The sequence below is a fragment of the Chiloscyllium plagiosum genome, unplaced genomic scaffold (assembly GCF_037043375.1).
Source record: "Chiloscyllium plagiosum isolate Xiang-an unplaced genomic scaffold, Cpla_swu_hap1 HiC_scaffold_36, whole genome shotgun sequence".
Lineage (NCBI taxonomy): Eukaryota > Metazoa > Chordata > Chondrichthyes > Orectolobiformes > Hemiscylliidae > Chiloscyllium > Chiloscyllium plagiosum.
This window is the reverse complement of record NW_028270174.1, coordinates 39,696,896-39,724,164: the sequence shown is the minus strand read 5'-3', so window position 1 is coordinate 39,724,164 and position 27,269 is coordinate 39,696,896. Positions and strand designations below refer to the sequence as shown.

The following is a 27,269-nucleotide window of genomic DNA, read 5'->3' as shown; positions in this document are numbered from 1 at the left end:
ACACACATATACCTACATCCCTCATATATACATAAAATAATAAAAGAAAACAACTCCAAGGGGAGGGAGAAAATCAAATCCCTCTCCCCAGCCCCCATAATAATATTAAACAGTAAGGTACGAAGAGAAAAAAAAAGGGGGGATATAAACCTAAGCGGGGGAAAAGGCAAACCAACATCCATTATGTCTTACAGTTTATCTAAGAGAGTCCAAGAATTCCTTAGCCTTTTCTGGTGATCCGAAGTTATACACGGATCCTTCATGGTTAAAGCGTAGCGTCGCTGGGTAGCGTAAGGAGTACTGAATATTTAAGTCCCTTAACGCTTCTTCGCCTCGTCGAATGCCTTCCTCTTTCGGACCAGAGCTGGGGAAAAGTCCTGGAATAACATGATCTTGGATCCTTTATAGATCATAGCTTGGGGGTCTTTTCCGAGATTTCTAGAGGCTTCTAGGCGTATCTGCCTCTCCTTTTAGCTCTGCAGCCAGAACAGGACCGGGTGTGGGCGCTGGTTCGAGCCGGGCCCGCGTATTGCGACCCGGTAGGCCCATTCTACCCTTACCTGGCCTGATCCAGCTTCCAAATTTAAAAGCTGTGGCAGCCACTGCTGGAGGAATGCTGTAAGATGGCCTTTCTCTTCCCATTCAGAAAGGCCCAGCAAACGAATATTTTTTCGACGACCTCGATTATCGAGGTCGTCAATGTGATTTTCTAAGGTCCGGACTCGCTGTTCGAGAGTCCGGACCTGATCCACGGCCGATTGTGCTGTAGTTTCAGAGATCGCGGCCTTTAACTCCGCCCCTCCGACTCGGCGCTCGATTTCCTGGATGTCTCGGTCGTGCTTCTGCAGCGCGGCCGAGAGTGAGTCCCATCGATTTTGGGATTCTTCAATGAAAGCGTCGATCTTCGCGTCCAGTTTGGAGATCATTTCTACAAGACTTGTCACCGTAGGTAAGTCCCCCGGGGCGGCTGTGGACGCCTCAGCTGCAGCTGGAGAGGGTGGGGGAGGGGTTCCTGCTTGTTGAGAGCTGTGGGCTCCCTTCCCTTTAGTCATTTTTACTAAAGATTAGATTGTTTAAGTTTAATATTAAACAACTAATTAAATTAAACAGCTATTATAAATTATTTGGTGAGTGTGGTGGGGGTGGGTGACCCACTTTACCCAAGTCTTGGGAGGAGCACTGTAGACTCACACTTGCTGGGTCGCCGCCATCTTGGATCCCCCTTCTGCAAACTGTTAAAGTTTAATTGAGCTTGTACAAGCAAGGTAATCTTTCTGATACCCTACACAGGTGTGCGAAGTTGAGCCAGAAGAGAGACCCTGAACAAAGAAAATATATCCCCTTTATACAAGTCAGTTGGCAATGCTACAGATGTTCTGGCCACTCCCCCATAGTCACATGCCATCAAGACAACTCTCAGTCACATTTTACCCCAGGTACATTGGTAGGATGAGATCATCCTTGGAGATAATGCTAATGCCTTAATCCTGGAGAATTGTTATGCATGCGATTTCCTGACTCAGTGATTCCCCAAGACAATGCAGATGCGACATATCTCTGGCCAGAAAGCATTTCTGGATGGAAGAGATTGAATTATAGTTTAACTTGACAACAGCAGGGGGGTAGTAGCAATTGACTGCCTAAATGAAGTGTGAATTACAATGGATAGTCATCTGCATTCTGCAGGCTTTTTTGTGAGACAGAATGTCACCCCCCCCCCCTTTCCAGAATGTTCAGTTTTGCAGTCTAACTCTTTAATATTACATTAATGTCCAAAAAGATATTCCCATTTAATCTTTTCACATTATATACTGAAGGGTCTCTTTCCATGCTGCACATCCCTATAACTTTATCTCATTAAAATGAGAGCTCACTGACAAAGTTGGCTGGATTCTGCCAAATCACTCCACTCCAGACCATGTTCCAATATTAATACATATACATTGATATAATTTAAATTGTAAAGAGAGATGAGTAATTGTCTTATGGATTTGAAGATAGCATTCAACAAGCATGATTTGAAGGAGCCAGAACAAAATTGATGTCAGTGGGTGTTAAAAAGCAATCCCTCCAGTGGTTGGAATTTATATGAAGCTGTTGGGAATCAATCATTTCAGCTTTAAGACATTGCTGTAGTATGTTTTTCTTGTTCTTTCACGAGATATAATGTTTCTTGGAAGGTCAGCATTTCTTGTCCTTGAACTTAGTGGCTTGCTAGGCCATTTCATTGGGCAATTAAGAATCAACTATATTCCCATTTGGAACCATGTGTAGTCCAGACTGCGCAAGGATATTAGTAAACAATATAAAAGCAAAATATTGTAAATACTGGAAATCTGAAACACAAACAGAAAATACTGAGAAGCTCAGAAGGTATGGTAGCATCTGTGGGCAGAGAAACATAATTAATGTGCCTCTTCAGAACTGACAATAGTGAACCAGGTGGGTTTTTATAGCAATCAGTGATGGTTAGTCAACATTAGTGATGCTAGCTTTATATTCCAGTTGCATTTATATATTTAATTCATGTTTCACTGTTTTGTAAGTTGAATTCATGTCCCTAAAGAAGTATCCTGGATTACAGCTTATGCCAGAAACATCGACTGTCCTGCTCTTGGATGCGGCCTGACCTGTTGTGCTTTTCTATGCCACATTTTTCAAATCTGTCGTCCAGGATCTGCAGTCCTCAATATCTCCCAGTAACTTTAATATGCAGTGTTTAGGGTTAGTTTACTTGGCCTAACTATTTTAGATGTTTTATTGGTGATTTTCTCTTGGCTATAAATGTAGAAATAACACTGAGCTGATGACTCCATTATGTTAAGTCCCCTTGTGATAATGAAATTGTACTTGTTGGCAGGATTTGATCAACATCCAGACTGTTTTTCAAATAGTGAATAACATTTGTGCCACAAGTGCCAAGAGTGGCCATTTCCAACATGGAAAGATATAATCTGACCTTGATCTTCCTAAGCGCTTCCCTATAAACATTGGGAGTATTGGGATCATAATTCACCAGTTATATCAGTCCTGTAGCAGTGGATGCCAAGTGGCTCATGTCCTGCTTTTCTACCATGATATAAAAGCTTCAGGTCAGGAAAATGATAGAAGACTCTCCAGTGGGTGGATACAGCTGCAGTAACACTCCAGAAGCTTGACATCATTCAAGAGATATGATTCTTTTTTACTTGCTGTCTGTACAATATAATTTAATTTCCACCTGTAACGCCACTAATCCAGTGCTGTTGTAGGATTTATTATCTAGATGATACACTGCAGTCACTTGCCAAACTTCCTTGGACAGAAATTCCAAGCTTTGAGTACAGCCAACAAAAGCAGCAATACCATGAGAATACCACCACCTACAAGTTGCACACCATATGTTGCATTCATGTAGTGCATTTCAGGGATTTATGCATGTCCCATTGAGTTAATATTTTTGCTTAAGGAGTTATAGTTGTTTTGCCTGAAACACAAACAGCCCCCTGCCTTATGTGAAACATTGATTTATTGTTCATATGGATCATGTTTTTCTTTCTCCTTTTTCTATCACAAAATATGCAATTTTTGATTTTGTTTGGCTTTTTTGGTGACAGGAAGAGAAATCTATGGCAGGATTCAATCATCAAATTACAGGAAATGATTTGGGAAGCAACAATGTGTTCAAGGGTATCAGTTGTGGAAAGGAGTTTGGTAGTGGAATGATACCTTTCAAGTCAGTTAAATCAAAGATAGATTTCTTGGAATGGGGTGATGATGATTTAGGAAGGGTGAAGCACAATTGCTGAAGAGAGGGAAAATACACAATGTCACCTTATCATGGGACCCACAAAAGATAGGTTAGGTGATCAGCAATGCTGTGGGAATGGGGTCAAGGGAACAGGGAATGAAGCAGGATGAATTCAAAGTGGAAACTAAGGAATAGACAGGAGAAAACCTTGAATTTACAGGTCAGGTAGAGGAAGGTTGAGGGAAATGTTTACTTTGCTTGGCAAGAGACACGTGGTAATGGAGAACCGAAAAGGAGAGATGAATGTAAGAGTCTTCTATTCAAGAAAAATAAATCCATAAGCTTCTTGTTTTTGTTAATGAAGGTAACATGCAAAATCTCGACTAACTTACAAACAATGGTTTGTTATGGGACTCCAACGTCCATGGAACCACACACCTAGCAAGTGGGCAATGCCTATTGCAGGGTAAAGAAGAAAATAGACAGAGAGATTATGTATTTTGGACTGAAAAGGAACAATCCGGGTATTTTTGACATGATATGAAGTTAAATACAGTGGACGTCCAGTGAGACTTGGAGGGGGGGGGTTCAGGGGCATCGGTCTTGAAAATGTCATGACCAGGTGCAGAAAATAATTTAAAAAGCAAATGGAATTCTATCTCGAGGACTGGAGTATAAGGATGCAGAAGTAACGCTCCAGTTATATAAAACCCTGGTTAAATCTCACTTGGAATATTGTGAGCAGATCTGGGCATCAGACCTTAGGAAGGATATATAGGCCACAGGTATATGGAGTTAGGCCCCAGGTCAGCCATGATCTCATTGACTGCTGAAACATTCAGGGGCTGAATTGCCTAATCCTGTTCCTGTATTCTTATGTTCCTTTAAGTGAGATGATTGAAGTTCCCTAAGAAAATTTGGGATTGTAAACATACCTGTTTATTTCATAGATGTCATAAGACATTGATATGAATGGAAAGATTCTCCAGCATTTTTGTTTTCTTTTACTTACAAAACAAATGCTTGTTCTGAGCTGATCCACTATATTAATTGTAATAAAAGACATTGATGTTTAACTTGTCATGCTAATCATTGATGTTTTTTTTGTTTCCCCAAGTGTAATTCCCTTTGCATTTCCCAACACCACAACAGCTGTTAACAAGTGGGGGGAATAGAAGATAAGTGGATGAACTACTTTTTTTCAGAAACAGTAGATTATGTTGTTCAAAAAAAAACCAAAGAACTCTGATTGCTGGAACAAAGAAACAGAAACAGAAATTGCTGTAAAAACTCAAGGTCTGGCAGCATCTGTGGAGAGAAAGCAGAATTAACATTTCAGGTCCAGTTACCCTTCCTCAGATCTCTTCTATTGCTTTGGAAGAGCAGTGACTGAGTTTCTGCAAACCCTTTGATAAGAGCTTTTTATAGAGTTGATGATCAAACTTCATAGTAGAAGTGAACAATGGTGGGAAAACTGCTGTGATAGTCTCAATTATAATTATAAAGCTAGCTGGGAATGCGATAGGTAGATGAAGGTGGGGGTGAAAATGATAGGTCAGAGAGGAGGGTCAAGCAGAGAGGTAGGAACAAAGATGGACAGGTAGGACCGTTCAAGAGGGCGGTGCTGAGTTGGAAGCTTGGGACTGGGATAAGGTGGGGGACAGGGGAAATGGGGAAACTGGTGCAATCCATATTGATCCCGTGTGGTTGTAATGTCCCAAAATGGAAGATGAGGCGTTCTTCCTGCAGGCATTGCGTGGTTAGGGTTTGGTGATGGAGAAGACTCAGGACCTGCATGTCCTTGGCAGAATGGAAGGCGGGGTCTGTTGTCTCAATTTTGGCGCTAGCCCCCAAATGTTGATATTGAGGATTTTACAGGAGCTGGGTTTGCTATTATTGTTCCTGGTGCCTGGGATCAAGCCAGATGATTAGCCTTGTTTCATTCCTTTCTTGAGATTTTGTAGCAATTTTAATACAACAGAGTGACTTGATGGACTATTTTAAAGGGTATTTAAGATTCAGTCACATTGCTGTGGGTCTGGAGTCACTGAAGATGAGACCAAGTAAAGATGCCAGATTTCCATCCCCTAAAGCACATTAGTGAACGAAACAAGCTTTCAATTCCAGAGTTTGTTGAATTCAAATTCCACCATCAGCTTTGGTGGGTTTCAAGCCCATTTTACCGTAACATTAGTGTGGGGCAATGGATTTCTAGTCCATTGACATTATCATTGTATCACTGTCTCCCCAAGTTAATAATTCGGCATAAAATGAAAACTTTAGGGAACAAATGATTATGCATTACTAGTGATCTTGATGGCTGCTGCTTGCAGCTTGTTTCATAAATTTATTCTTTTGAATATTTTCATTATGTCCTCATCATAACAGCTAGGAGCCTGGTACTGCAATAACTAGCAGCTGGAAGATTTGTTTTCGAACATCAAGACAGAGAGACTGTTTTTTGAGTTACCATTTCATCAGTCACATTAATGACTAGGATGGAAAATTACTCTCAGGAGAAATCTCTCAAAATTCTTCACTCATTTATGATTAGCAAAGAATGGAGTTTAGCCAGGAATTGTGATAACGTAGACCTGTGCTTGCCAACAATAAAATGGGGATTAAAACAAGGTTCTACTATTTTGGAACTTTATCTTGAGATTTCTTAGTGATCACACTCATGCCAAATGTTGAAAAAGATATAATTCCACTATATAAGTCATCTTGTGTTGCTTTAGCATTTCTGAAAATCTTCAAAATGATATTACTTTGCTCAAATCCACAAATTGGTTATTACAGTCAAAATTTTAATAGACATGACTGATCTTTTCTTTTATATTACCAACACACAAATATTAGTGCAATCTTCTGTTGCATCTTAACTACTAGATATGGGTGGTAAGATTGAGGTATTTACATTCTGGAATTTGCCTCGTGGTTTGCCTCAGTGAACTGATGCCTCTGATATTGTAACAATGATTTAATAACTGTTTACTGCACTTACCTTAACTTATTCCCCACAGAATTCCTCAGCATGTTGTAGTCCTTATCCAATTTCCACAGCTGCATGTTAAATCAACATCTGTTCAGCTCAATTTTGTGGCAACTTATTTTCCTCTAATTTGAACAGTTGCCATTATGCCCTTATCCACATCCTAGGAGGATTACTCTTGTTTTCCTCTCTGAATACACGGATGCGTTTTGAGATTAAATTACTCTCTCCAGATGTCCTGCAGGTGAAACAAAATGAGTTCACAATACAGGATATTTGGGAACTGCTCCAGATATATTTAAGTAAAAATAAGGAGACTTGATGTCATAGGAAATTAAATAAGGAGTTACCCTCCCATACCTTTACTCCCAGCTTGTCTCGCATTCTCCCATCATACATGAGTGGCTTTTCTGTTTAAGGATGTGCAAGAGGAATACAGTTACAGTGTCACCAAATGGTACTTTAGCTCAGGATTTTGGAAAGTAATCAATCTCCTTGAGTAATATTGCATTAAGAATACAAGAAGATGTGAAAATTGTATGTAAACTCAAACGACTCCCAGTTTTCAATACATGAATTTGGCTCATTTATGGCACTGTCATTTCATTTGCAATGAAGAAACTCCATGGACCTTAATACATAATCTTGTTAAAATTTCCATACTGCATTAACAGAGATTCAAAACTGAAAATTAAATGTTAAACCTAGGTTTTATCTGTCCATCAAAATGGATTTCAAACAACACGAATAATATTTGCAAAATAGAAATGATTTTGTCAAGTGTCCTTTCTAAGTTTCTTCCTGCTTTGGACACCAGCAAAAGAAAATTATCTTGAGCGATTTGATTTACAATTTGTATGAACTTTTAAGGTCCATCTTAATGGATAATAGCAGAGATGCTGAGAAGTTTAGTGGTGGCATTCTAGAGCTTAAAGACTTTGCAACTGAAAACACAGTTGTCAGTGATTGAGTGACTAAAATGTATAAGAGGGCAGAAATGGCAAAGTACATTATAGAGAAGAGGATCCCTGGAGGAGTCAGCAATGGTGAGAACTTGAGAAAATATCGCAAGAATGAGAAAATCAGAATCTTGATATCAAGAAAAAGTTCTCAATTTTATTTTTCCTTAAGCCTTAAGTGGTGACTTCAGAATCTCGCTGTTGAGCTTTAATTACTCTGCATTTGCAGTTCATTAGAGTTAGAATTAGATTTCATTGTCACATGTACTCAAGTACAGGGATGCAGGAATATAGTGAAAAGTGAACAATGTCACCATTCTCGATGCCATATTAGATACAAAATACCAAGGTACAAATTATTCATACAAAATAGAAGAATAAGGAATTACAGTTGAAAGTCCAACATTATAGTCCTCCTTAAGTGCTCAGCCATGCTGGGTTCACACTCTGCACAAGGTTTCGATCTTCTCCGTGTTAGGTTCGATCTCCCTGCTGTTGCAGATGCCAGGAGATTTCAATCTTCCCTGTGCTGAGCTTGCTGTCTTCTACATTGAGCTTGCTCTCCTCCACACTGGGCTTGCTGTCCCCCAAGCTGGCTTGCCTCCACTGCATTGCTCTCTCGCTCTCCCCCTCGCTCTCTCACTGTCCTCCATGCTGGCTGGCTCTCTCCATAGAAGCTAAGTGGTTTAAAGTAAGAAAAAAAAAGCTGCAAAGGAAGAAAAAAAAGTAAAAGCAGATGGAGCAGATGTGCTCTGGGCAGGAGCTCGCATGTTGTCATCTTGAATTATTAGCCCAACTCACCTAATTTCTATGCCACTGCCAATTCTCCTCCCCTTCTTTGAGAAACTAGGTGGTGCAAATTCGCAACTGGTAAATCAGGGCAATTACATGTCAGGTGCAACTCCCTGATTGCTTGTCCCAGTCTTCATTCAACTCTATTTTGACAACAACATCTCTGCATAATGTAGTCCAATGGCTTCCTCCTACATTTGTCCACGTACATTATCATGAGCAAGCCAGCAGCCTCCTATATCATCATGCTTGCTCTCGGTAAAACTATCACACCAATTCAACCCTTCAAGTCTTTGCTTTGGAGTTCAACTTGCACACTTCTGCCAGGTAATTTTGCATACAAGGGCATACATGCAGATCATGCATATAAATAACATTTTATAGCTCTTAACTTAATTCTTATTGCTCAGTCAATTTACTGCTTCTTTGGAGGCTGCTAACTTCTTGGCTTCCATTTTCACTTCGTGCATAAGATCTTCAGTGCTGAAGGGCTTGTATTGCTTTTTAGCACCCACAGCTTGTCACAAACTGGAAGCACTGAACAGTCAAGGGGATGAACTTGTCTATGTATGCCAATATGTTTACATCCATGTCATACCTATAGAATGTGCCTACATGTCAAACATGTGGCATGTGCTTCAATCAAATGGCCATTTCTGATAATTAAAGGGGAGCAGTCCCCTGAGGTGTTAAGGTGGACTATAATCAGTCAGGGTTGCTGCCAAAGTTTGTCAAAGGGTTGGTCTGTTCCAGTTCAGAATGTACACGAGTCAGTTAGGTGCTTGCACCTGCAAGAGTCTGGGGATCCCTATATTTGCAATCAGGGATTGTGCCAGAGTCAGTACTCCAGATCAAGTGGTACCAGTATAGGAATTCAGTCGGGGTTATATAGAGGTGTTATTTCAGTGGGGTGAGCCAGTTCTCTTGAAATGAGACAAACAACAGGATTGAAGATGATGAAAGTGGTTGGAAGAGCATATGGTGCGAATGGAGGAGAGATGGTGAGGTGTGTTATGTGCCAGGCCAGAGCCCCTCAAACTATTTCAAGAAGGTAATCTAGGCCCGAGCTTTTTTTCTTCTTTTCGAGAAAGATGTGAAGTGGATGCTCCAGACATGATGCAGCTGGTCACACCACTTGGCTTTAAGCAAAACAGAATTTATTTGTACACTACAGTTGAAACACGAACAAAACAAAACAGAATTTAGAATAGCTTAACTATTTGAAAACTCAATCGACTCTATCATAACTTAACTAAGGAGCTATTCCAATTACCACAATATCCTATAAACACATCCCTTGGCAAAAGATATATTCAAACACACGTTCTTACAGGCAGGAGAGATTTCAGAAAGAAGTCAGCCAAGGATCATCTGCTGAAGCATGGAACCTTTTTCATAGCAGGCATTCAGAAGCTGTTGCAAAAAGTAAGCCAAGCTAGAAAGAAACTGAACTGGGAGAACTGGCCATTCCTCTGCCATTGTTAGAGTAGACTTTTCGGCACCTCTGCCTTTATGACCTCTCTTGATAAAAGATCAAGGACAAAATAACCTTTTTAAAGTGACAGCATCGTCACAATTGTCCTACTGATTAGGAAGCATAGATGATAGGAAGGTTAGTAGTTCAGGAAGATCAGAGAGGTGAGAGCTATTGAATAGAAATGATGTGTGCAACAGTGAGAGTTATATGTTTATATCTAATTACGATAATATATGCTAAATCTTTTTTTATTCATTCATGTGAAGTAGGGGTCACTGGTTGAACCAGCATTTAGTGCATATCCTTACTTGCTCAGAAGGGAATCCATATTGCTGTGGTCTGGAGTCACATGTAGTGCAGACCAGGTAAGGGTTGGAAATTTCCTTCCCTGAAGAGAATCGGATGGCATTTTCCTTGATAATCGACAGTAGTTCCATGATATCATTAAACTCTTATTTCCAAATTATTATTCAATTCAAATTACACCATCTGCCTTGGTGGGATTTGAGCCCCAGTGCATTACTTGGATCTACATTAATAGTCAAACAATAGTATCAGTAAGCCTTTCGGTAAAATAAGAAGCTAATTTGTTGTTTCATCGGTGATGATGGGACAGCATAATGTGAGCGCCACTTCCTGTCATTCGTGTCTGAAATTGTGTGCAGGTACTCTTTAAATATATTGCTAGTGGTGTAAATGCTGGAAGGACTCAGCAGTGGTGAGCATCTCCACCTCTCCTATGGTGTGACTGCATAAGAAGTGTGAGAATGTACCCAGTCTGTAATTAATGAGATGTAAAAGAGGAGAATATGTGAGACAAGTCACTGTGGGACATGGCAGATCAGGCACTATGAACCCTACTCAACAGAATGCTTCAACTGAAAATGGGAAAGTTTGTTTTCCACAACCAGCTGTAACTTGGGGCATTCCACCGAAGATCATTTCTTGAGCATGCAGTTCATATTAATGACTTTGAGGGTGCTGCGTAGAATGAATCAAAATTTGCTGATGATACCTATTTAAATGGGGAAAGTGAGCAGTGAGGAAGATGCAAATATCTGCAAAGGGAAATGGACAGGGTAAGTATATGGGTAAGAGCATGGCAAATAGATGATAATATCGGAAAATGAAAAATTATGCAATCTAGATGGCAAATAGTAAAGAATAATACTTTTTAAATGGTGAAAGTCTGGGCAATGTGGCACTTCAGAGGCACCCGTACACAAATCAAAGTTGACATGTAGATGTAAACTAAATGACGCATTAGCTTGTATTAACAGAAGAGTTGGTGAGTAACAGTGAAATTATCTTACGGTACTTATATGGAAACTCGGTGAGGCCATACCTGAAGGATTCTGTACATTTTGGTCTCCTTACTAAGGAAGAAATTACTTGCCTTGGTAGGAATGTAAAAAAAAATCACAAGACGAATCCTTGGGATAAGGGGATTAGCCTATGAATTGAAATTAAGTAGGATGGTCCTGTATATGTACTTGAGATGATTGGAGGGTGGAAAATGTTATTCCCTTGTTCAAGAAAGGGAATAAGGATAATCCTGGGAATTACAGACCAGTCGGTCCTACTGTGGTAGGCAAATAATTGGAGAGGATTCAGAGAGACCAGATTTATGATTACTTGGGACACCATACTTTGATTGGAGATAGCATGGCTTTGTAAGGGGCAGGTCATGCCTCACAAGCCTTATTGAATTCTTTGAGGATGTGACAAAATACTTTGATGAAGGTAGAGCAGTGGAAATGGTGTCCATGGATTTTAGCAAGGCAGTTGATAAGGTTCCCTGTGGTAGGCTCATTCAGAAAGTAAGGAGGCATGGGATCCAGGGAAATTTGGCAGAGACTTTTTCCCAGAACAGAAGTGGCTATCACAAGGCGGCATAATTTTAAGGTGATTGGAGGAAGGTTTAGGAGAGATGTCAGAGGTCAGTTCTTTACAAATAAAGTGGTGGGTGCATTGAATACACTGCCAGCGGTGGTGGTAGGGTCAGATACATTAGGGCTGAAAATGTGTTGCTGGAAAAGCGCAGCAGGTCAGGCAGCATCCAGGGAACAGGAGAATCGACATTTCAGGCATGTCGAATCTCCTGTTCCCTGGATGCTGCCTGACCTGCTGCGCTTTTCCAGCAACACATTTTCAGCTCTGATCTCCAGCATCTGCAGACCTCACTTTCTCCTCAGATACATTAGGGACATTTTAACTGACTCTTGGATAGGCATATGGATCGTAAAACGAAGGGTTTGTAGGACCGTTTGATCTTAGAGTAGGATAAAAGGTTGGCACAACATCGAGACCAAAAGGGACTGTACTGTGCTGTATTGTACTATGTAAAACCATGAAAATGATACACGGCTGGCTTATTCAAGTACTTCAGTGACTGGCAACAATGTGCTTGAAGAAGTAGCGTTTAAAATACTTTGAATAGCTCAGTTTGAGGAACCGCCAAGTTGGAGAGCATCATGTGCACTCACTGAAGGGCAGGTATTTCAGGATGGCTGGAACAATGCCAACATTTCTATAAGCAACTTGGTATAGTTGAGAGTAGGACTGCAGGATAGGGTATCAGGACACAAAATATTTTTTTTTGAGGGCTGATTTTGGATTTTGGGGTTTTTTCATATTGACAAACTGTCTTAGATGATGCAGTCACATAACAACATTATTTATATGAGGCATTTGGACTTTTTGAGCACTTTTTGAATAATTCTTCAATATCTTCTGTAATTAAATTTAAAGCTACAGCAGTTGAAGAAAGCATTCTTTCCTTTAAAGTGGCATATGATAAGTATAATTTAGTAACAAAAATATTTTATAAATAACTGAAGCACTTCTGCACACAAAAAGCTATCATTCTAAACGCACCTTATTAATTGGTGAGGTTGTAGCTTTTGCATTTCTACCACATTCACAAAGTAGGAAAATTTTAAATTCTTTAATCATTTTCACTGCATCTCAGATTTAAATATAACACTGACACAATGTTCATTGTAATGGCATCTGAATTTTTCACATGTAGTAGTTCTTGAATATTTGTTTTAATAAACTAGATTTTTACATTAAATTGCAAGTAATACATTATCTTAGGGATTTCAAGTTTTCCCAGCTTCTCTTTAGCTGATTTTCCTTCGTTGATAGATTTATAACTGTTCTCTCTTCTTTACCTTCTCCCGCTGTCTTCCCTGCCTCTGTAGACTCCTTGTTCTCCCACCCGCCCACGGAATGTCCACCCCCTGTATGCATTCTCCTTCTCCCTCTCCCTCTCACCTCCCTGCCATCTGACTGGGGGAGAATCTCCTCACCATTTCCTTCCATTGAACCTAACAGAGGGGAGGATGACTTTTCCCTGGTCACCCTTGCGAATGAACTTTTCAGAGCTATTTAGGGATTTCAGGAGTGGGTTCGCCTATTGCCCCAGTCTATTTTGGGTGGTGTTAAGTATTGTGACAAAATATTGGAGGAATTATTGTATTTTGGTCGAAAAAGGGCATCATCTTAACCTATATATAATGTTATATTGTTACTGTTGGTTGTTTTGCTCAGTTGTTTTTACACTATCATTAAATAACTAACTTAAAGTTTTTGTTCTTATTTAGGGACCAGAACTAATGAGTAAATACGTAGGAGAGTCTGAGCGTGCTGTGAGAGAGGTAGGTTGGATAAGAATGCTTGTACTTCACATTTGTGTTACTTGTTGCTTGGCTGTATGATTTTAAGTTTTATAAGAAAAAATTACTTAAAAGCACTTGAAAGTATAATGAACTGAAGTACAAAGATATGCAGGTCAGGTGAATTGGCCATGCTAAATTGCCCATCGTGATAGGTGCATTAGTAGGGGAATGGGTCTGGGTGGGTTACTCTTCGGAGGGTCGGTGTGGACTTGTTGGGCCGAAGGGCCTGTTTCCGCACTGTAGGGAATCTTATCTATTTCTGATGGCCAATACAATACAAAAGCAGGATGAATATGACAACATTTTGCAGTGCCTTTAAACGAAATCTGTAAATTATAAATAGCATTTTTTTAAAGCTTCCTTACTAAAATTATTAACTTCTAATGCATGCAATACTGAACATATATTTTTCAACATATTTCCCCCTTTCCTGATTTTTCTCAGTGGCATGGCCCCTTTAATTCAAATGATGCAATGTCCCACCCAGCAGTTCACAAATAAGCATCTGGAGGCCACTCAGTAGTTCGGGATTCATTGCTGTGATTGGCTTTGGGTGATAATGAAAAAGAAAGGGTTGGCTAAAAGAAGGGAATGAGGTTCAAGGTTGATCTGAATTCCTTTGATGCTTATAGGAGCACTCTTGGCAGAGGGGGAAAGAAATGTCCTGAATTAACCTTAAATTTGCCTGTTGGGCCTATTCTGGCCCAGGAGCTCACTTCCAGCAGATTTTTCCTGACTGCATGGGAAGCCAACAATGCCATCCTCTCTGACCTCCCCCACTGGCCCTCTGATTTTGTCTCAAACTTACCTTGCTTAGCGAGTGCTGTTGCCATTGTCATTGCCAATCTATATGCTTAAAGGAAGACCTGCCTGCTTTACTGTGGGTGTTCTCCTTGTATTCTAAACAGCAGATGAATATGGAAACAAAACAAGGAAAAAGTGAGATAGTTGTATATAACTTGATTTCAATTATTTAAATTGCCCAGCCTATCTGGTTTCTTGACATCAGAGTAGTTTAAGATGCGAAATGTAATTGCTGCTACATTTTTGAGGAGTGGTAAGGAAACACTTGACCTCCATTGTCAGCCCAGCAGAGTTAAGATAAGAAAACTGAGCAGACCAAAATATTAAATCTGTGTCTTTCAGTACTGGCACTGTATGTTGGGGTTTCATAAGCAATACTGCAATGATGTTACCCTCTGTATCATTTGTTCCATTTATGATCTTGTATATGTACACTGAAAAAGAGAGGATGCAATAAGTTAGAATACCTCTAATGTGAGATTCAATCGAGCGTACTGTTGAATCAAAACTGTACTCTCTTACTCTGTTAATTGAGTTTGCGTTTCTAGTCTGCATGAAGCTTTGTACCCGAATTGATCTTAGTTTGCAATATAGCTGATAGTCTTACATAGAGAGACCACAAATATGTGTGACGAGAAAAAGAAAATTATTGCTTTGGCACCGTGTACAGTGTTGTGTGGTTCATGCTTGTTTTGACGTAGACTTGTAATTATTCAATATTCAAGTTAAATCTACTTGTTGTAGCCTATAGATTTGCTGTTTGAAGTTTTTTTTATCAAATTAAAATCAATAGCTATATACAGGATTAAAATAATGCTGACTGATTTTCTAAATATCTGTCTGAAAAAGGAGAGCCTTCTATTCTTCACTGGTAACCCCATTCACTTCTAACACAAAAATAGACCTTGGGAAATAACATCAGAATGTTTTACTTCAACAATATTGAATAGTTGGCAAATACTTTGCTTATAAAATTCAAGTTTGGTTCTGAGTATGAGGAAGTGGTCCCTGGTGAGTGGGCAACAAACCTACACAGCATTACCTCCCACAGTATAGGTACCATTCCAAACATCTTGCATCAATCCAAGATAGTGGTCATTGCCAAGTCAGGAGCAGCACCCGCTAACCCATGAAGTTTGCCATCCTTTCACCCAACTGTCAATTAAATACAACATCTTGGAATGCTTTCTGCTAAACAGACGACATTCCACCCTGGAAACAGTCCATCCCTAATCCTCGCCTAATAGGCAGGGTTATGCATAGATTGCAGCTGCTCCAATCAGCTCCTGACACAGACCTCACATTGAAGCTAATTTCAGAAAGGCCTGAAGATAAGGACCACCTTTGTTGACTTAATCTGTGTATTGACACAGTGCAGTGCACAAACATATCACTGAAGCACTCTCTTAAAATCATCTGTATGAAAACTCTACAACTAATCAATTCCACAGTTAGTATCTGATAGTTTGTATGGACCTTGGAGTTCAAGTCAACCAAAACTAGCAAAAAGTTTACTTTAACAGGTACCAGTTCATGCACCAGCCCTCTTCACCAGCAACCTCTTGCCCACAAAGCCATGCTTCTTCACACGTTTCTTCACACATGCTTATGATTTCGATCCTGGCTTGCTAGGCTGAAAACTACATGTTGTTGAGAAAATGTTCACTGAAGATATGTTTTCTGTGGACATGCTTTAATAGAAGGATACTTTGAGCAACCACTGTCAAAACTGTTCTTTCAGTAATCCACTATGTTTAATTCATTCTTGGAATGTGGGTAGCACTGGCTGGGCCAGCACTTACTGCCTATCCCAAATTGCTTTTGTGAAGTAGCAGTAAGTTGTCTTTTTTAATCTTTATAGTCAATTCGTATAGTTAAACCCATAATGCTATTGGTGAGGGAGTTCCAAGGTTTTGACCCAATGACCCTGATGAAATGGCAATATATTTCCAAGTCTGGATGGTGAGTGACTTGGAGGTGGTAGTGCAGGTGGTAGTGTTCCCATATATCTGCTCCCCTTGTCCTTCTGTTGTGGTCGTGTGTTTGAGAAGTACGATTTAAAGAACCTTTGTGAATTCCTGCAGTGCACCTTGTAGATGGTATTGCACTGCTGCTACTGAGTGAAAGTAGACACAGGAAATATTTGTGGATACCATGCCAGTCAAGCAGGCTGCCATGTCCAGCTATGGTGTCTAGTTTCTTGGTGTTGTTAGAGCTGTACTCATCCAGGCAAATGTGGAGTATTCAGTGACACTCCTGACTTGTGCCTTGTAGCTTGTGGACAAGCTTTGGGGTGTCAGGACGTTAGTTGGACTCCCAATCTCTAATCTGCTGTTGTAGCCACAGTAGTTATGTACAGTTGGTTTTTCAACATGTCTTGGCTATAACGCGATTGAAGAATTTAGACCATGATTTGCAGAATGCGATCTTTCCTTACCTGTATTGGGTATAAAGCAATTCTGGCCCCATTAGTTTAAACGGCATTGCTGTTTTGCAATTTTCTTATAATGCGGGATCGCATGGGAACTGAACTATTGCATTGTATCAGAATGGACTGTAGTTAGTCCAATTAAATTCCCGCTCAGTAGTTATCCCTAGGATGTTGATAGGGTATTCAGTGATGGTGATTCCATTTCATGTCAAGGGGAAATGTTTAGATTCTCTGTTGGAGATGGTATTTGTGAGGTGCAAATGTTACTTCTACTTGTCAGCCTAAGCCTGGATAAATTTTCCTGCATTTGGACATAGATTTCTTCAGTATCTGCAGAGTTGCATATGGTGCTGAACATTTGTGCAGTCATCAGCAAGCGTCCCATTTCTGACTTCAGAATGGAGAGAAGGTTATTGATAAGCACCTGAAGAGGGTTGGGCTTCGGACAGTCCCCTGAGGAACTCCTGCAAAGATGTCCTGGAGCTGGATGTGATGACTCGTGTCTAATAACCACGGCCATCTATCTTTGTGCTACATATTACTCTGACCAGTGGAGAGTTTTCCCTCGATTCCAGTTTTGCTAGGATTCCTTGCTGTCAAAGCTGGTTACATGCTGCTTGATGTCAAGAGCAATCATTCCCACGGAAACCTCTGGAATTAACCACTTTAGCCCATGTTTGAACCAAGGCTGTAATGAGGAACTTCGTGGCCACAGTGGAACCTAAACTAAGTGTCAGTGCGCAGGTGATTGCTTGAGAGCATTTTTGATGGCATGTTTCATTACTGATAATTGAGATACACTAATGTGGCAATATTTAGCTGGGTTAGATTTGTCCTGCGTTTTGTGTATAAGGCATATCTGGGCAATTTCCATGTTGTGTGGTAGATGCCGGTGTTGCAATTTTAATAACTTAAAAGGCCATGATAAAATTTTGTATCCAGTTCTGTGGTCGATCGCTCATTCATGACTCAACACCAAAATACCTTTGCATCAGAAGGGCTCAGAAGAAGAGTCAACTGCACTCGAAATGTTACTCTGTTTCTGTCTGCACAGGTATTGCTAGACTTGCTGAGCTTTCCAACACTTAAAATCACTTTGGCATTATTCTTGACTATACTGACCGGCCTGCAATATCACCAATGTACTAGAACCAAAGTCAAGATGAAAGTGAATCCTATAGATAAAGCGGTAGACATCAGGAGAGCCTCCACACTATGCTCTGCTTCATTTGTCCTGGCCTATCCTGTAACCGAGTTCTGATGCTCTAGCTGACTCAGAAGTGGTTGCGAAAATGTGTGAGACATTCACCTTTGGAAAGTCATGAGAGTTGCTCCTGAGGTGTTGGCACCAGCTCCAAGTGAGTATCTTCCTGTGCTAGCATGCTTTGAAAAACCTGATGTCCACAGGGATAAGATCCTCCTCAAAGAATGGCAACAGCTGACTGCTAAAGGAGCATGCCCATTAATACAGATCCTCAAAATAAAAACCAACACATTTTCCTGAAATCCAGTAGTCCTTACTGGAATACATGCCGCACTGTTGCTTCAAACTGATGACAGCCTCTCAATGGTGCACTACTTGTTAACTTATCTGAATGGTGAAGTATTTGGTTATGACCTTCTAAGAAAAAATATTGACACCATTCAACCACTTGAGATTGAGCAATGGAAAATTCAATCCTTTACCATGTAGTATTAGATTAATTGAAATCCTTTACTATTGATGTACATTTGTTACAACATTTCTCAGCAATTTACTAACATGTTTGCTCTTCTAACTCTTTCTGACTGGGGTAAATGCTATATTTCCAGGAACTCTTTTTTTTCTCTCTGTTCCTCTGTTCAAACCATATCTCTTATTGTAATGCAGCTCGTAATTATCAACAGGTGAAAATTGCTTACATTTTCTGTATGAATATTGGTTGGTGTAGAGAACTTGTTGGAAGTAGGACCATCATTGTGTAGTCTTGGATCTGACCTGGAGAATATATATTTGGATAAGTTGCCAACTATCACTTGTATGCAACCTGAGGTTTAGGAGGAAATGTGCAAGGGGAAAGGGAAAAACAAAATTCATCTTTACAATATTTGAAATGAAAACAGAAATTTCTGGAAAAGTTCAGCAGGTCTGGCAGAGAAGTCAGAGTTAATGTTTCGAGTCAAGTGCTGATGGTGGCTAGGAAAATGTTGGTTTATATGCAGAAGATAGAGTGGGATGAGGGAGTAGTCAATAGGTGGGGATAGAGTTCCAAGAGAGAGAAGAACAGTTAGACAGACAAAGGATTGGATAATGATCACTAGGAGAGTTAATAGCGATTAATGGGAACTGGTAGTGGCTAACAATAGGTTGTGTGTAATAGCAGACACTGTGATAACAAGGCCTAGGGTGTCAGGGTTGGGGTAAGGACATGGGAGAGCTTCAGCACTTCATTTTCCACTTGGGGAACCTGCAGCCTTCAATATCAAGTTTAACAACTTCAGAGCTTGAGCTCTCTCCCATGTCCTTTCCCCAACCCCCCACACCCCAGTCTGCTATTACACATAATACAAGAGTCACTCGACCCAAAATATTAACTGTCATTTTCTGACCACATATGCTGCCAGACATGCTGAGCTTTTCCAGCAATTTCTATTTTCACTTTTGATTTACCACATCTGCAGTTCTTGTCGTTTTTACAATGTTTGAGTTGGTCGCTTGAGGATCTAGAGATAACACCATCCTGGAAAGTTATATGGAAGATATTTTCCCTGTAAATATGTCATTGAGTGATGTCAATTGCAATGAACAGTATCATGAGACCTTATTGAGTCACTTGTTTCTGTTATCTTTATAACTTATGAAATCTTCATAAGTTCATGAGCTCTTTGCAAATCTTTAATAAATCCTCTTTAGTGGGATAGTGCAGTGTTTGAAACACACTGACAAGTGTGCTAACTATATTTTTATGCTGTTACTCTTCTAGAAGTTTTCTAAAGGTTCCACAAAATTACTAATTTACTATGCTTTTGTACATGTTAATTGCCAATTGTAAAATCCGTTGTTCTTATTTACACAGATCTTTAGGAAGGCCAGAGCTGTAGCACCTTCTGTCCTCTTTTTTGATGAAATAGATGCTTTGGCTGTTGAGAGGGGCAGGTGAGTATCAACGGCACTAGATTGATTGCTAATTAAATAAGTATGTGCCAGGAACAGATCACTAAGAACTACTGTTTACATTTGGGGAAGCGTGTGACAATCAACCTGTGAATTGATTATCGACGAAAAAGTTAGGACTGCAGATGCAAGAGATCAGAGTCGAGAGTGTGGTGCTGGAAAAGCACAGCAGGTCAGACAGCATCCGAGGAGCTGGAGAATCGACATTTTGGGCATCCATCCCTGATGAAGGGCTTATGCCTGAAATATCGATTCTCCTGCTTCTCGGATGCTGCCTGACCTGCTGTGCTTTTCCAGCACCACGCTCTTGACTGTGAATTGATTATAACCAACCACGTGTGGTGATTCATTACTGTCCTTAAAATGCTCTAACAGTTGGGAACCCTATGATCACCTTGTCAAAAATTATTTTCTGACCTCCCTTAGTCTATTGATTTATGTAATCAAACTGCCCATTTCTACTTTCTCTGAGTTGTATAATCTTACAGCACAGAAAGAAAGCCTTTTAGCCCTGTTGTGCCTCTGCAATTTCTTTCAAAGAGCTGTTCAATTTAATCATACACTCCTACCTTTTCCCTTATTATCTTCAAATTAATTTTCCAAAAAGGATATGCTTCTGCCAGCCTTACATGTATGGGATTTCGGATCACTACAGGCCTCCATATGGGAAAATTACTCTTCATTGCCCCTTTAAATCTTTTGCCAATTATTTTAAATCTTTAACCTCTGATTAATCACCTACCTTCTAGAGGAATCAGTTTTTTTCGCCATTTATCGAAAATGTATTGCCTCTGGGAGAAAGGCATCCACTAGGGAGCCCTTTTAAAGATAAACCTTGTTTCAACTAACCGAGGGAGCAGGTGAATAATGAAGGGGAGCCTGTTCATCCTACCTCACTTGGAAATTTAATGATTTGGAGCATACGTCCAAAACCATAATAATTTGGAGAACCTTAGGATTTTATCATAATACTAAATCCGCGCTAATCAGGGTCTTCCTGCTGGGACTGAAAACTAAGATTGGCAGTTAACTGTTCCTGCTGCATGTCCATATCAAAAAAGCTCAATCAAAATGCTGTATAATTTTGAATACCTCAATTTGGTTTCCTCTTATCCTTTGCTTCTCTAAGAAGGAAAGACCCAACTTCAATTTCTCCAGGTAACAAACATCTCTCATCTTTTGATAACATTATAATAAATTCTCTGTCCCTTCTTTGTGATCATGACATTCTCCCTAAAGCAGATTCTGTTGAGAATAGTGCACAGTCCCCCAGCTGAGGTCTAAGCAATGACTTGCTTGTTTGGCATGCAATACACCTTTATACAAAACCAAGAACCTTGTATAATCTGAAAGTAATTTATTTACTTCAAAGCCCAGAGTAGTTTATTTTCTGAAATATACAAGTTGGAATTGAACTCCTTTCCCTTGAGAATAGATTCCAGTCTTATTACCACAACCTCCCTGTGTTCCAAAGTCCTGTTGATGGCCATGCTTGCTTGTCCTCTTAAATGCTTTGACCCATCTCCTTCCCTGGAGACTTGATGTGATAACATCAACATTTCTGCAGATGTGAAGCTGTTGTTCTTGGATGGTTCACTGTTATGTAGCAAACTTGTTCTCGTGTCTTTTTTGCAAAAGTTAGTCTCAAGAGGATGGAGAGCTGACCATGAATAACTTGAACATTTTCTTTGTTGACACGATTTTCCGACGTTTGACAGATAATTCTCATTCAGCTGCAAATGTTAATAAGATGTACTGTTAACTTGCCAAGATTTCATTTTGTGAAGGTGATTTATACTTCACTGCTGTGTCTGGTAGCAAAGACTGCTAAAAGATGACTATTCACAGAACACTATTTCCATGATTAGTTGTAATTTAGCTGTTGGGCATTATTTATTAAATAATCCAGATTGATAATAATTACACTGGAAACCAATTTAGAATTGTCCATTGGATTCGCAGTGTCACATTTTTTCACATTCTACAAATATTAACACCTAGGATCTGGGTGTTATCGACTTTTATTTCTACAATGCTGGACATTTTATTTCCCTGTTTTCTAAGACCTTAGAACAACGATACTGTATCTAGGGACCTTTGTACTTAAGATGGCGCTGTACGTGACGACATATAAACGTTTCACTGTATTCATTGGAGTACATGTGACAATAAAGCCAATTCAATTCCAATTTCAAGTAGATACAATTTGTTCTTACAATACACCTTTTTCATTGGGAAACAATAAAAAGGACCTTGGAGAATGCTGGTCTCTGCTGCATTTCCATGGTAACTGAAATGATGATGGACCAGAACTCCAGAATTCTGTGGGTAATTTTTAAACGTTTAATTCCTTTAAAAAAAAGGAGTGTGAATGTAAATTAATTGGTGTTAAGCAAAGTCCCATGTGGGACCCATGGAATGTCAATTTGTCCAGGAAACTTCAGAGAGAGCCATAACTAGAAGAGATAACAAGCAGGCTGAATATTTTCCCCCGTATGAGCAGAAAGCCACCTCTTGTAGGCATTTTTGTGCTTTGCCCTTTCAGGAATAAACTTATTTAAAAAAGCAGGGTTTAAAACTGACTGTAGTCCTGGTGAGCATGTGCGAGTGGAAGGAGGTGTTCTAGTCTGGGTTCAAGTGCTGTTGTGGTGTTAAGGTCATGGTAGAAGACTTTGTAGATAAAGTGATGCTTATGCTTTGCATGTCAGAAGCCAATTCATCAGCAAGCCAGTCAGAAAGAACCAGGACAAAAGCAGTCTCTCACACAGTGCTCCAGTCAACAGCTGTCAAAAGGAAACTGGACAAATGGAATTCAACTAAGTGCAAAGCCAAATCCCCAAAACAAGGGTTTCAATATCAGTGTTCTACTCTCTTCACAATCCATACCGACAAATCATATATCTTTTAACTTTTCTTGGATTCGCTCCTTATTCCTAATGTGTGGTGTGAGAATTCTTTTTCATGTTTAGTAATTAATAAACTTACTCTCTTGTTAGCTCATGAAAGCTTGATTAAATTGCTTGAATGAAAAGTGAAAGGCAACCACAAGGAAGGAATCCTTATGAAGATAAGCCTTCTTGCAACCAGCCAGGGAGTGAGTGAATAAAGAAGGGAGCAAGTTCATCCCTTCTTACTTGGAACCTTAATGATTTGGAGTATGTGTCCGACACCATAATAACCTGGCCAGTCAAAATCTTCCTGCCTGGACTGAAAACTAAGATTGACATTTAACTGTTTGTAGGCAAAAGTGAGGACTGCAGATGCTGGAGTTCAGAGTCTAGGTTAGAGTGGTGCTGGAAAAGCACAGCAGGTCAGGCATCATCCGAGGAGCAGGAAAATAGACGTTTCGGGCAAAAGCCCTCCATCAGGGCATCAGGAATTCCTGATGAAGGGCTTTTGTCCAAAACATCGATTTTCCTGCTCCTCAGATGCTGCCTGACTTGCTGTGCTTTTCCAACACTACTCTAATCTAGACACTTAACTGTTTCTGCTGAATATCAATGTCAAAAAGGCCCAAACAGCAGCCTGTCCCCTTTTACAAATCTATTTCTTGTATCCTTGTCCTAAAGAGTGCAAATTGAAGAACTCCAATGTTTATTTCCTTTTAACGATGTTTCAGTTGTATACTATCAAGCATAATTGTTTATAGTAAAGATTGCATAGAAATCGATAGGTAGATAGAACATATTAAAGTAAAGCACAGAACAGTATCTTTGGCCCACAATGCAGTGCCAAGGTTTAATCCTAATGTAAAATATAGTAACTTAACCTACACACCCCTCAACTCACTGCTATGCATGTGTATGTCCAGCAGTCGCTTAAATGTCCCCATTGACTCTGCTTCCACCCCCACAGCTGGCAACGCATTCCATGCATTCACAACTCTCTGTGTAAAGAACCTCTCCTGACGCCTCCTTTATACATTCCTCCTAATATCTTCAGACTATAACTTCTCATGCCAGTCCATCCTGCCCTGGGGAAAAATCTCTGGCTATTGACTCTATCTATTCCTCTCATTATTTTGTACACCTCGATCAGGTCTCCACTCTTCCTCCTTCTCTCCAGAGAGAAAAGTGCGAGCTTATTCAACCTTCCTTCATAAGGCATGCCCTCCAGTCCAGGCAGCATCCTGGTAAACCTTCTTTGCATCCTCTCTAGAGCCTCTGTATCTTTCCTATAGTAGGGCGACCAGAACTGTACACAATATTCCAAGTGTGGTCTCACCAGGGACTTGCAGAGCTGCAGCAAAACCTCATGGCTCTTAAACTCGATCCCCCTGTTAATGAAAGCCAAAACACTATATGCTTTCTGAACAACCCTATTCACTTGGGTGGCAACTTTGAGGGATCTATGTACTTGCACACCCAGATCCCTCTGTTCCTCCACACTGCGAAGACTCCTGTCTTTAATCCTATATTCAGCATTCGAGTTTGACCTTCCAAAATGCATCACTTCGCATTTATCCAGGTTTGAACTCCATCTGCCATTTCTCAGCCCAACTCTGCATCCTGTCTATGCTGCGCTGCAGCCTTCAGTAGCCCTCTATATTATTGACAAAACCTCCAACCTTTGTGTCATCTGCAAATTTACTAACCCATCCCTCAATCTCCTCATCCAAGTCATTTATAAAAGTTACAAAGAGCAGAGGCCCAAGAACAGAGCCCTGCGGGACCCCACTCAACATTGACCTCCAGGCAGAATACTTTACATCTACAACCACTCGCTGCCTTCTGTCAGCCAGCCAATTCTGAATCCAGATAGCCAAATCTCCCTGTATCCCATACTTCCTGACTTTATGAATGAGCCTACCATGGGGAACCCTATCAAATGCCTTGCTGAAATCCACATACACCACATCCACTGCTCGACCATCGACAACATGTCTTGACACCTCAAAGAACTCAATAAGATTTGTGAGGCATGACCTGCCCCTCACAAAGCCATGCTGACTGCCTTTAATTACACTATTCTTTGCCAAATAGTCATAAATCCTACCCCTCAGAATTCTTTCCAAAACGTTGCTGACCACAGATGTAAGACTGACTGGTCTGTAATTGCCAGGGATTTCCTTATTACCCTTCATGAAAAGAGGAACAACATTCGCCTCCTTCCAATCCTCTGGTACAACTCCTGTAAGGAGTGAGGAGGCAAATATCCTCGCTAGCGGCTTAGCAACCTCCTTTCTCGCTTCCTGGAGCAGCCTAGAATAAATCAGGTCTGGCCCTGGGGACTTATCAATCTTAATGTTTTCCAAAATTTCTAGCACATCAGCTTCATCAATCTTGATCTGGTCAAGCAGTATCCCAGCTCCTCTAAGTTTTCATTTACAACAAGTTCCCTTTCCTTGGTGAAAACTCAAGCAAAAACCTCATTTAGGGTTTCCTCTATCTGCTCAGACTCCACGCACAAGTTCCCTAAGCTATCCCTGATCGGCCCTACCTTCTCCCTGATTATTCTCTTATTCCTCACGTATGAGTAAAATGCCTTTGGGTTCTCCCTAATCCTTCTTGCCAAGCCTTTTTCGTGCCCCCTTCTGGCTCTCCTCAGTCCAGTTCTGAGCTCCTTTCTAGCTAGTCTGTAGTCCTTTAAAGCTGTGCTAGATCCTTGCTTCCTCCACCTTACGTAAGCTGCCTTCTTTCTTTTGACGAGAAGTTCCTCTGTTCTCGTTATCCAAGGTTCCTTAATCTTACCCCTTCTTACCTGTCTCAGAGGAACAAATTTGTGCATCACTCGCAACAATTGCTCTTTAAATAGTCTCCACATGTCTGCGGTGCCCTTTCTGTGGAACAATTGCTCCCAGTCTGCACTTCCCAATACCTGTCTGATAGAGTCATAATTTCCTTTTCCCCAATTAAGTGCTCCTTTCATTCTCCAAGGCTATGCTAAATGTGAGGCAGTTGTGATCACTTTCACCAGAATGCCCACCCACCGTGAGATCTGACACCTGTCCTGGCTCGTTGCAGAGCACCAAATTCAAAATGGTGTCTTCCCTCGTCAGTCTGTCTACATGCTGAGTAAGGAAACCCTCCTGATGAATACACCTGACAAAAACAGCTCCATCCAAACCATCTGCACTTGGGAGGTTCCGGTCGATATTGGGAAAATTGAAATCACCCATAACAACAACCCTTCTACTTCTGCATTTTTCCAGAATCTGCTTGCCTATGAGATCTTCAATCTCTCTACTGCTATTATGTGGTCTATAGAAAACCCCCAATGCGGTGGCTGTTCCCTTGCTGTTCCTAACTTCCACCCATACTGACTCAGTAGACAAACCTTCCTCAACAACCTTTGTTTCTGTAGCTGTGATGCACTCTGATTAGCAATGCTACACCCTTCCTCTTTTGCATCCTCCTTGTTTTTTCTGAACGTTCTAAACCCTGGAACATCAAGCAACCATTCCTGCCCCTGTGAAATCAGTTTGTGAACTCTGAAGAATCAGTTTGGTGGGCGGCACGGTGGCACAGTGGTTAGCACTGCTGCCTCACAGCGCCAGAGACCCGGGTTCAATTCCCGCCTCAGGCGACTGACTGTGTGGAGTTTGCACGTTCTCCCCGTGTCTGCGTGGGTTTCCTCCAGGTGCTCTGGTTTCCTCCCACAATCCAAAGATGTGCAGGTCAGGTGAATTGGCCATGCTAAATTACACCTAGTGTTAGGTAAGGGGTAAATGTAGGGGTATGGGTGGGTTGCGCTTCGGCGGGTCGGTGTGGACTTGTTGGGCCGAAGGGCCTGTTTCCACACTGTAAGTAATCTAATCTAATCTAATCTAATCTAAAATCCACGTCTCCGTTATGGCCACAACATCGCATCTCCAAGTACTGATCCATGCTCGAAGTTTGTCACTCTTATTTCGGACACTCCTTGCATTAAAGCAGACACACTGTAACCGATCCCTTTGTTTCATCGTGTGAGAAGCCTTTCTGATAAATTCAATATATCCTGTCACTGTCCCATCTGCAACTGACTGCCTCTCTGACATGTGGCTGTGATTCCCACCCCCCCGCTAAACTAGTTTAAACGCTCCCGAATCGCACGAGCAAATCTCCCACCCAGGACATTTGTGCCCCTCCAGTTCAGGTGCAACCCGTCTTTCATGTACAGGTCCCACCTTCCCCAGAAGGTATCCCAATGGTCAAGATATCTGAAGCCCTCCAGCCTGCACCAGCCTCGCAGGCACGTGTTAAGCTGCATTCTCTGACTGTTCCTCATCTTACTATCTCGTGGCACCGGTAGCAAACCTGAGATCA

The 27,269-nt window shown here is 40.8% G+C and overlaps 1 protein-coding gene across 8 annotated transcripts in view; it reads left to right on the top strand.

Annotated features, from left to right (window-relative positions):
* The window catches only part of afg2a (AAA ATPase AFG2A), a 578,508-nt gene that overhangs the window by 95,423 nt on the left and 455,816 nt on the right, over window positions 1-27,269 (top strand). For all 8 annotated transcript variants that reach the window (XM_087980097.1, XM_087980096.1, XM_087980093.1 and 5 more), the window contains 2 exons: window positions 13,559-13,612; window positions 19,925-20,004. In XM_087980097.1, coding sequence (XP_087836223.1) covers window positions 13,559-13,612; window positions 19,925-20,004 — 134 coding nt within the window. The remainder of the gene's footprint in view (window positions 1-13,558; window positions 13,613-19,924; window positions 20,005-27,269) is intronic.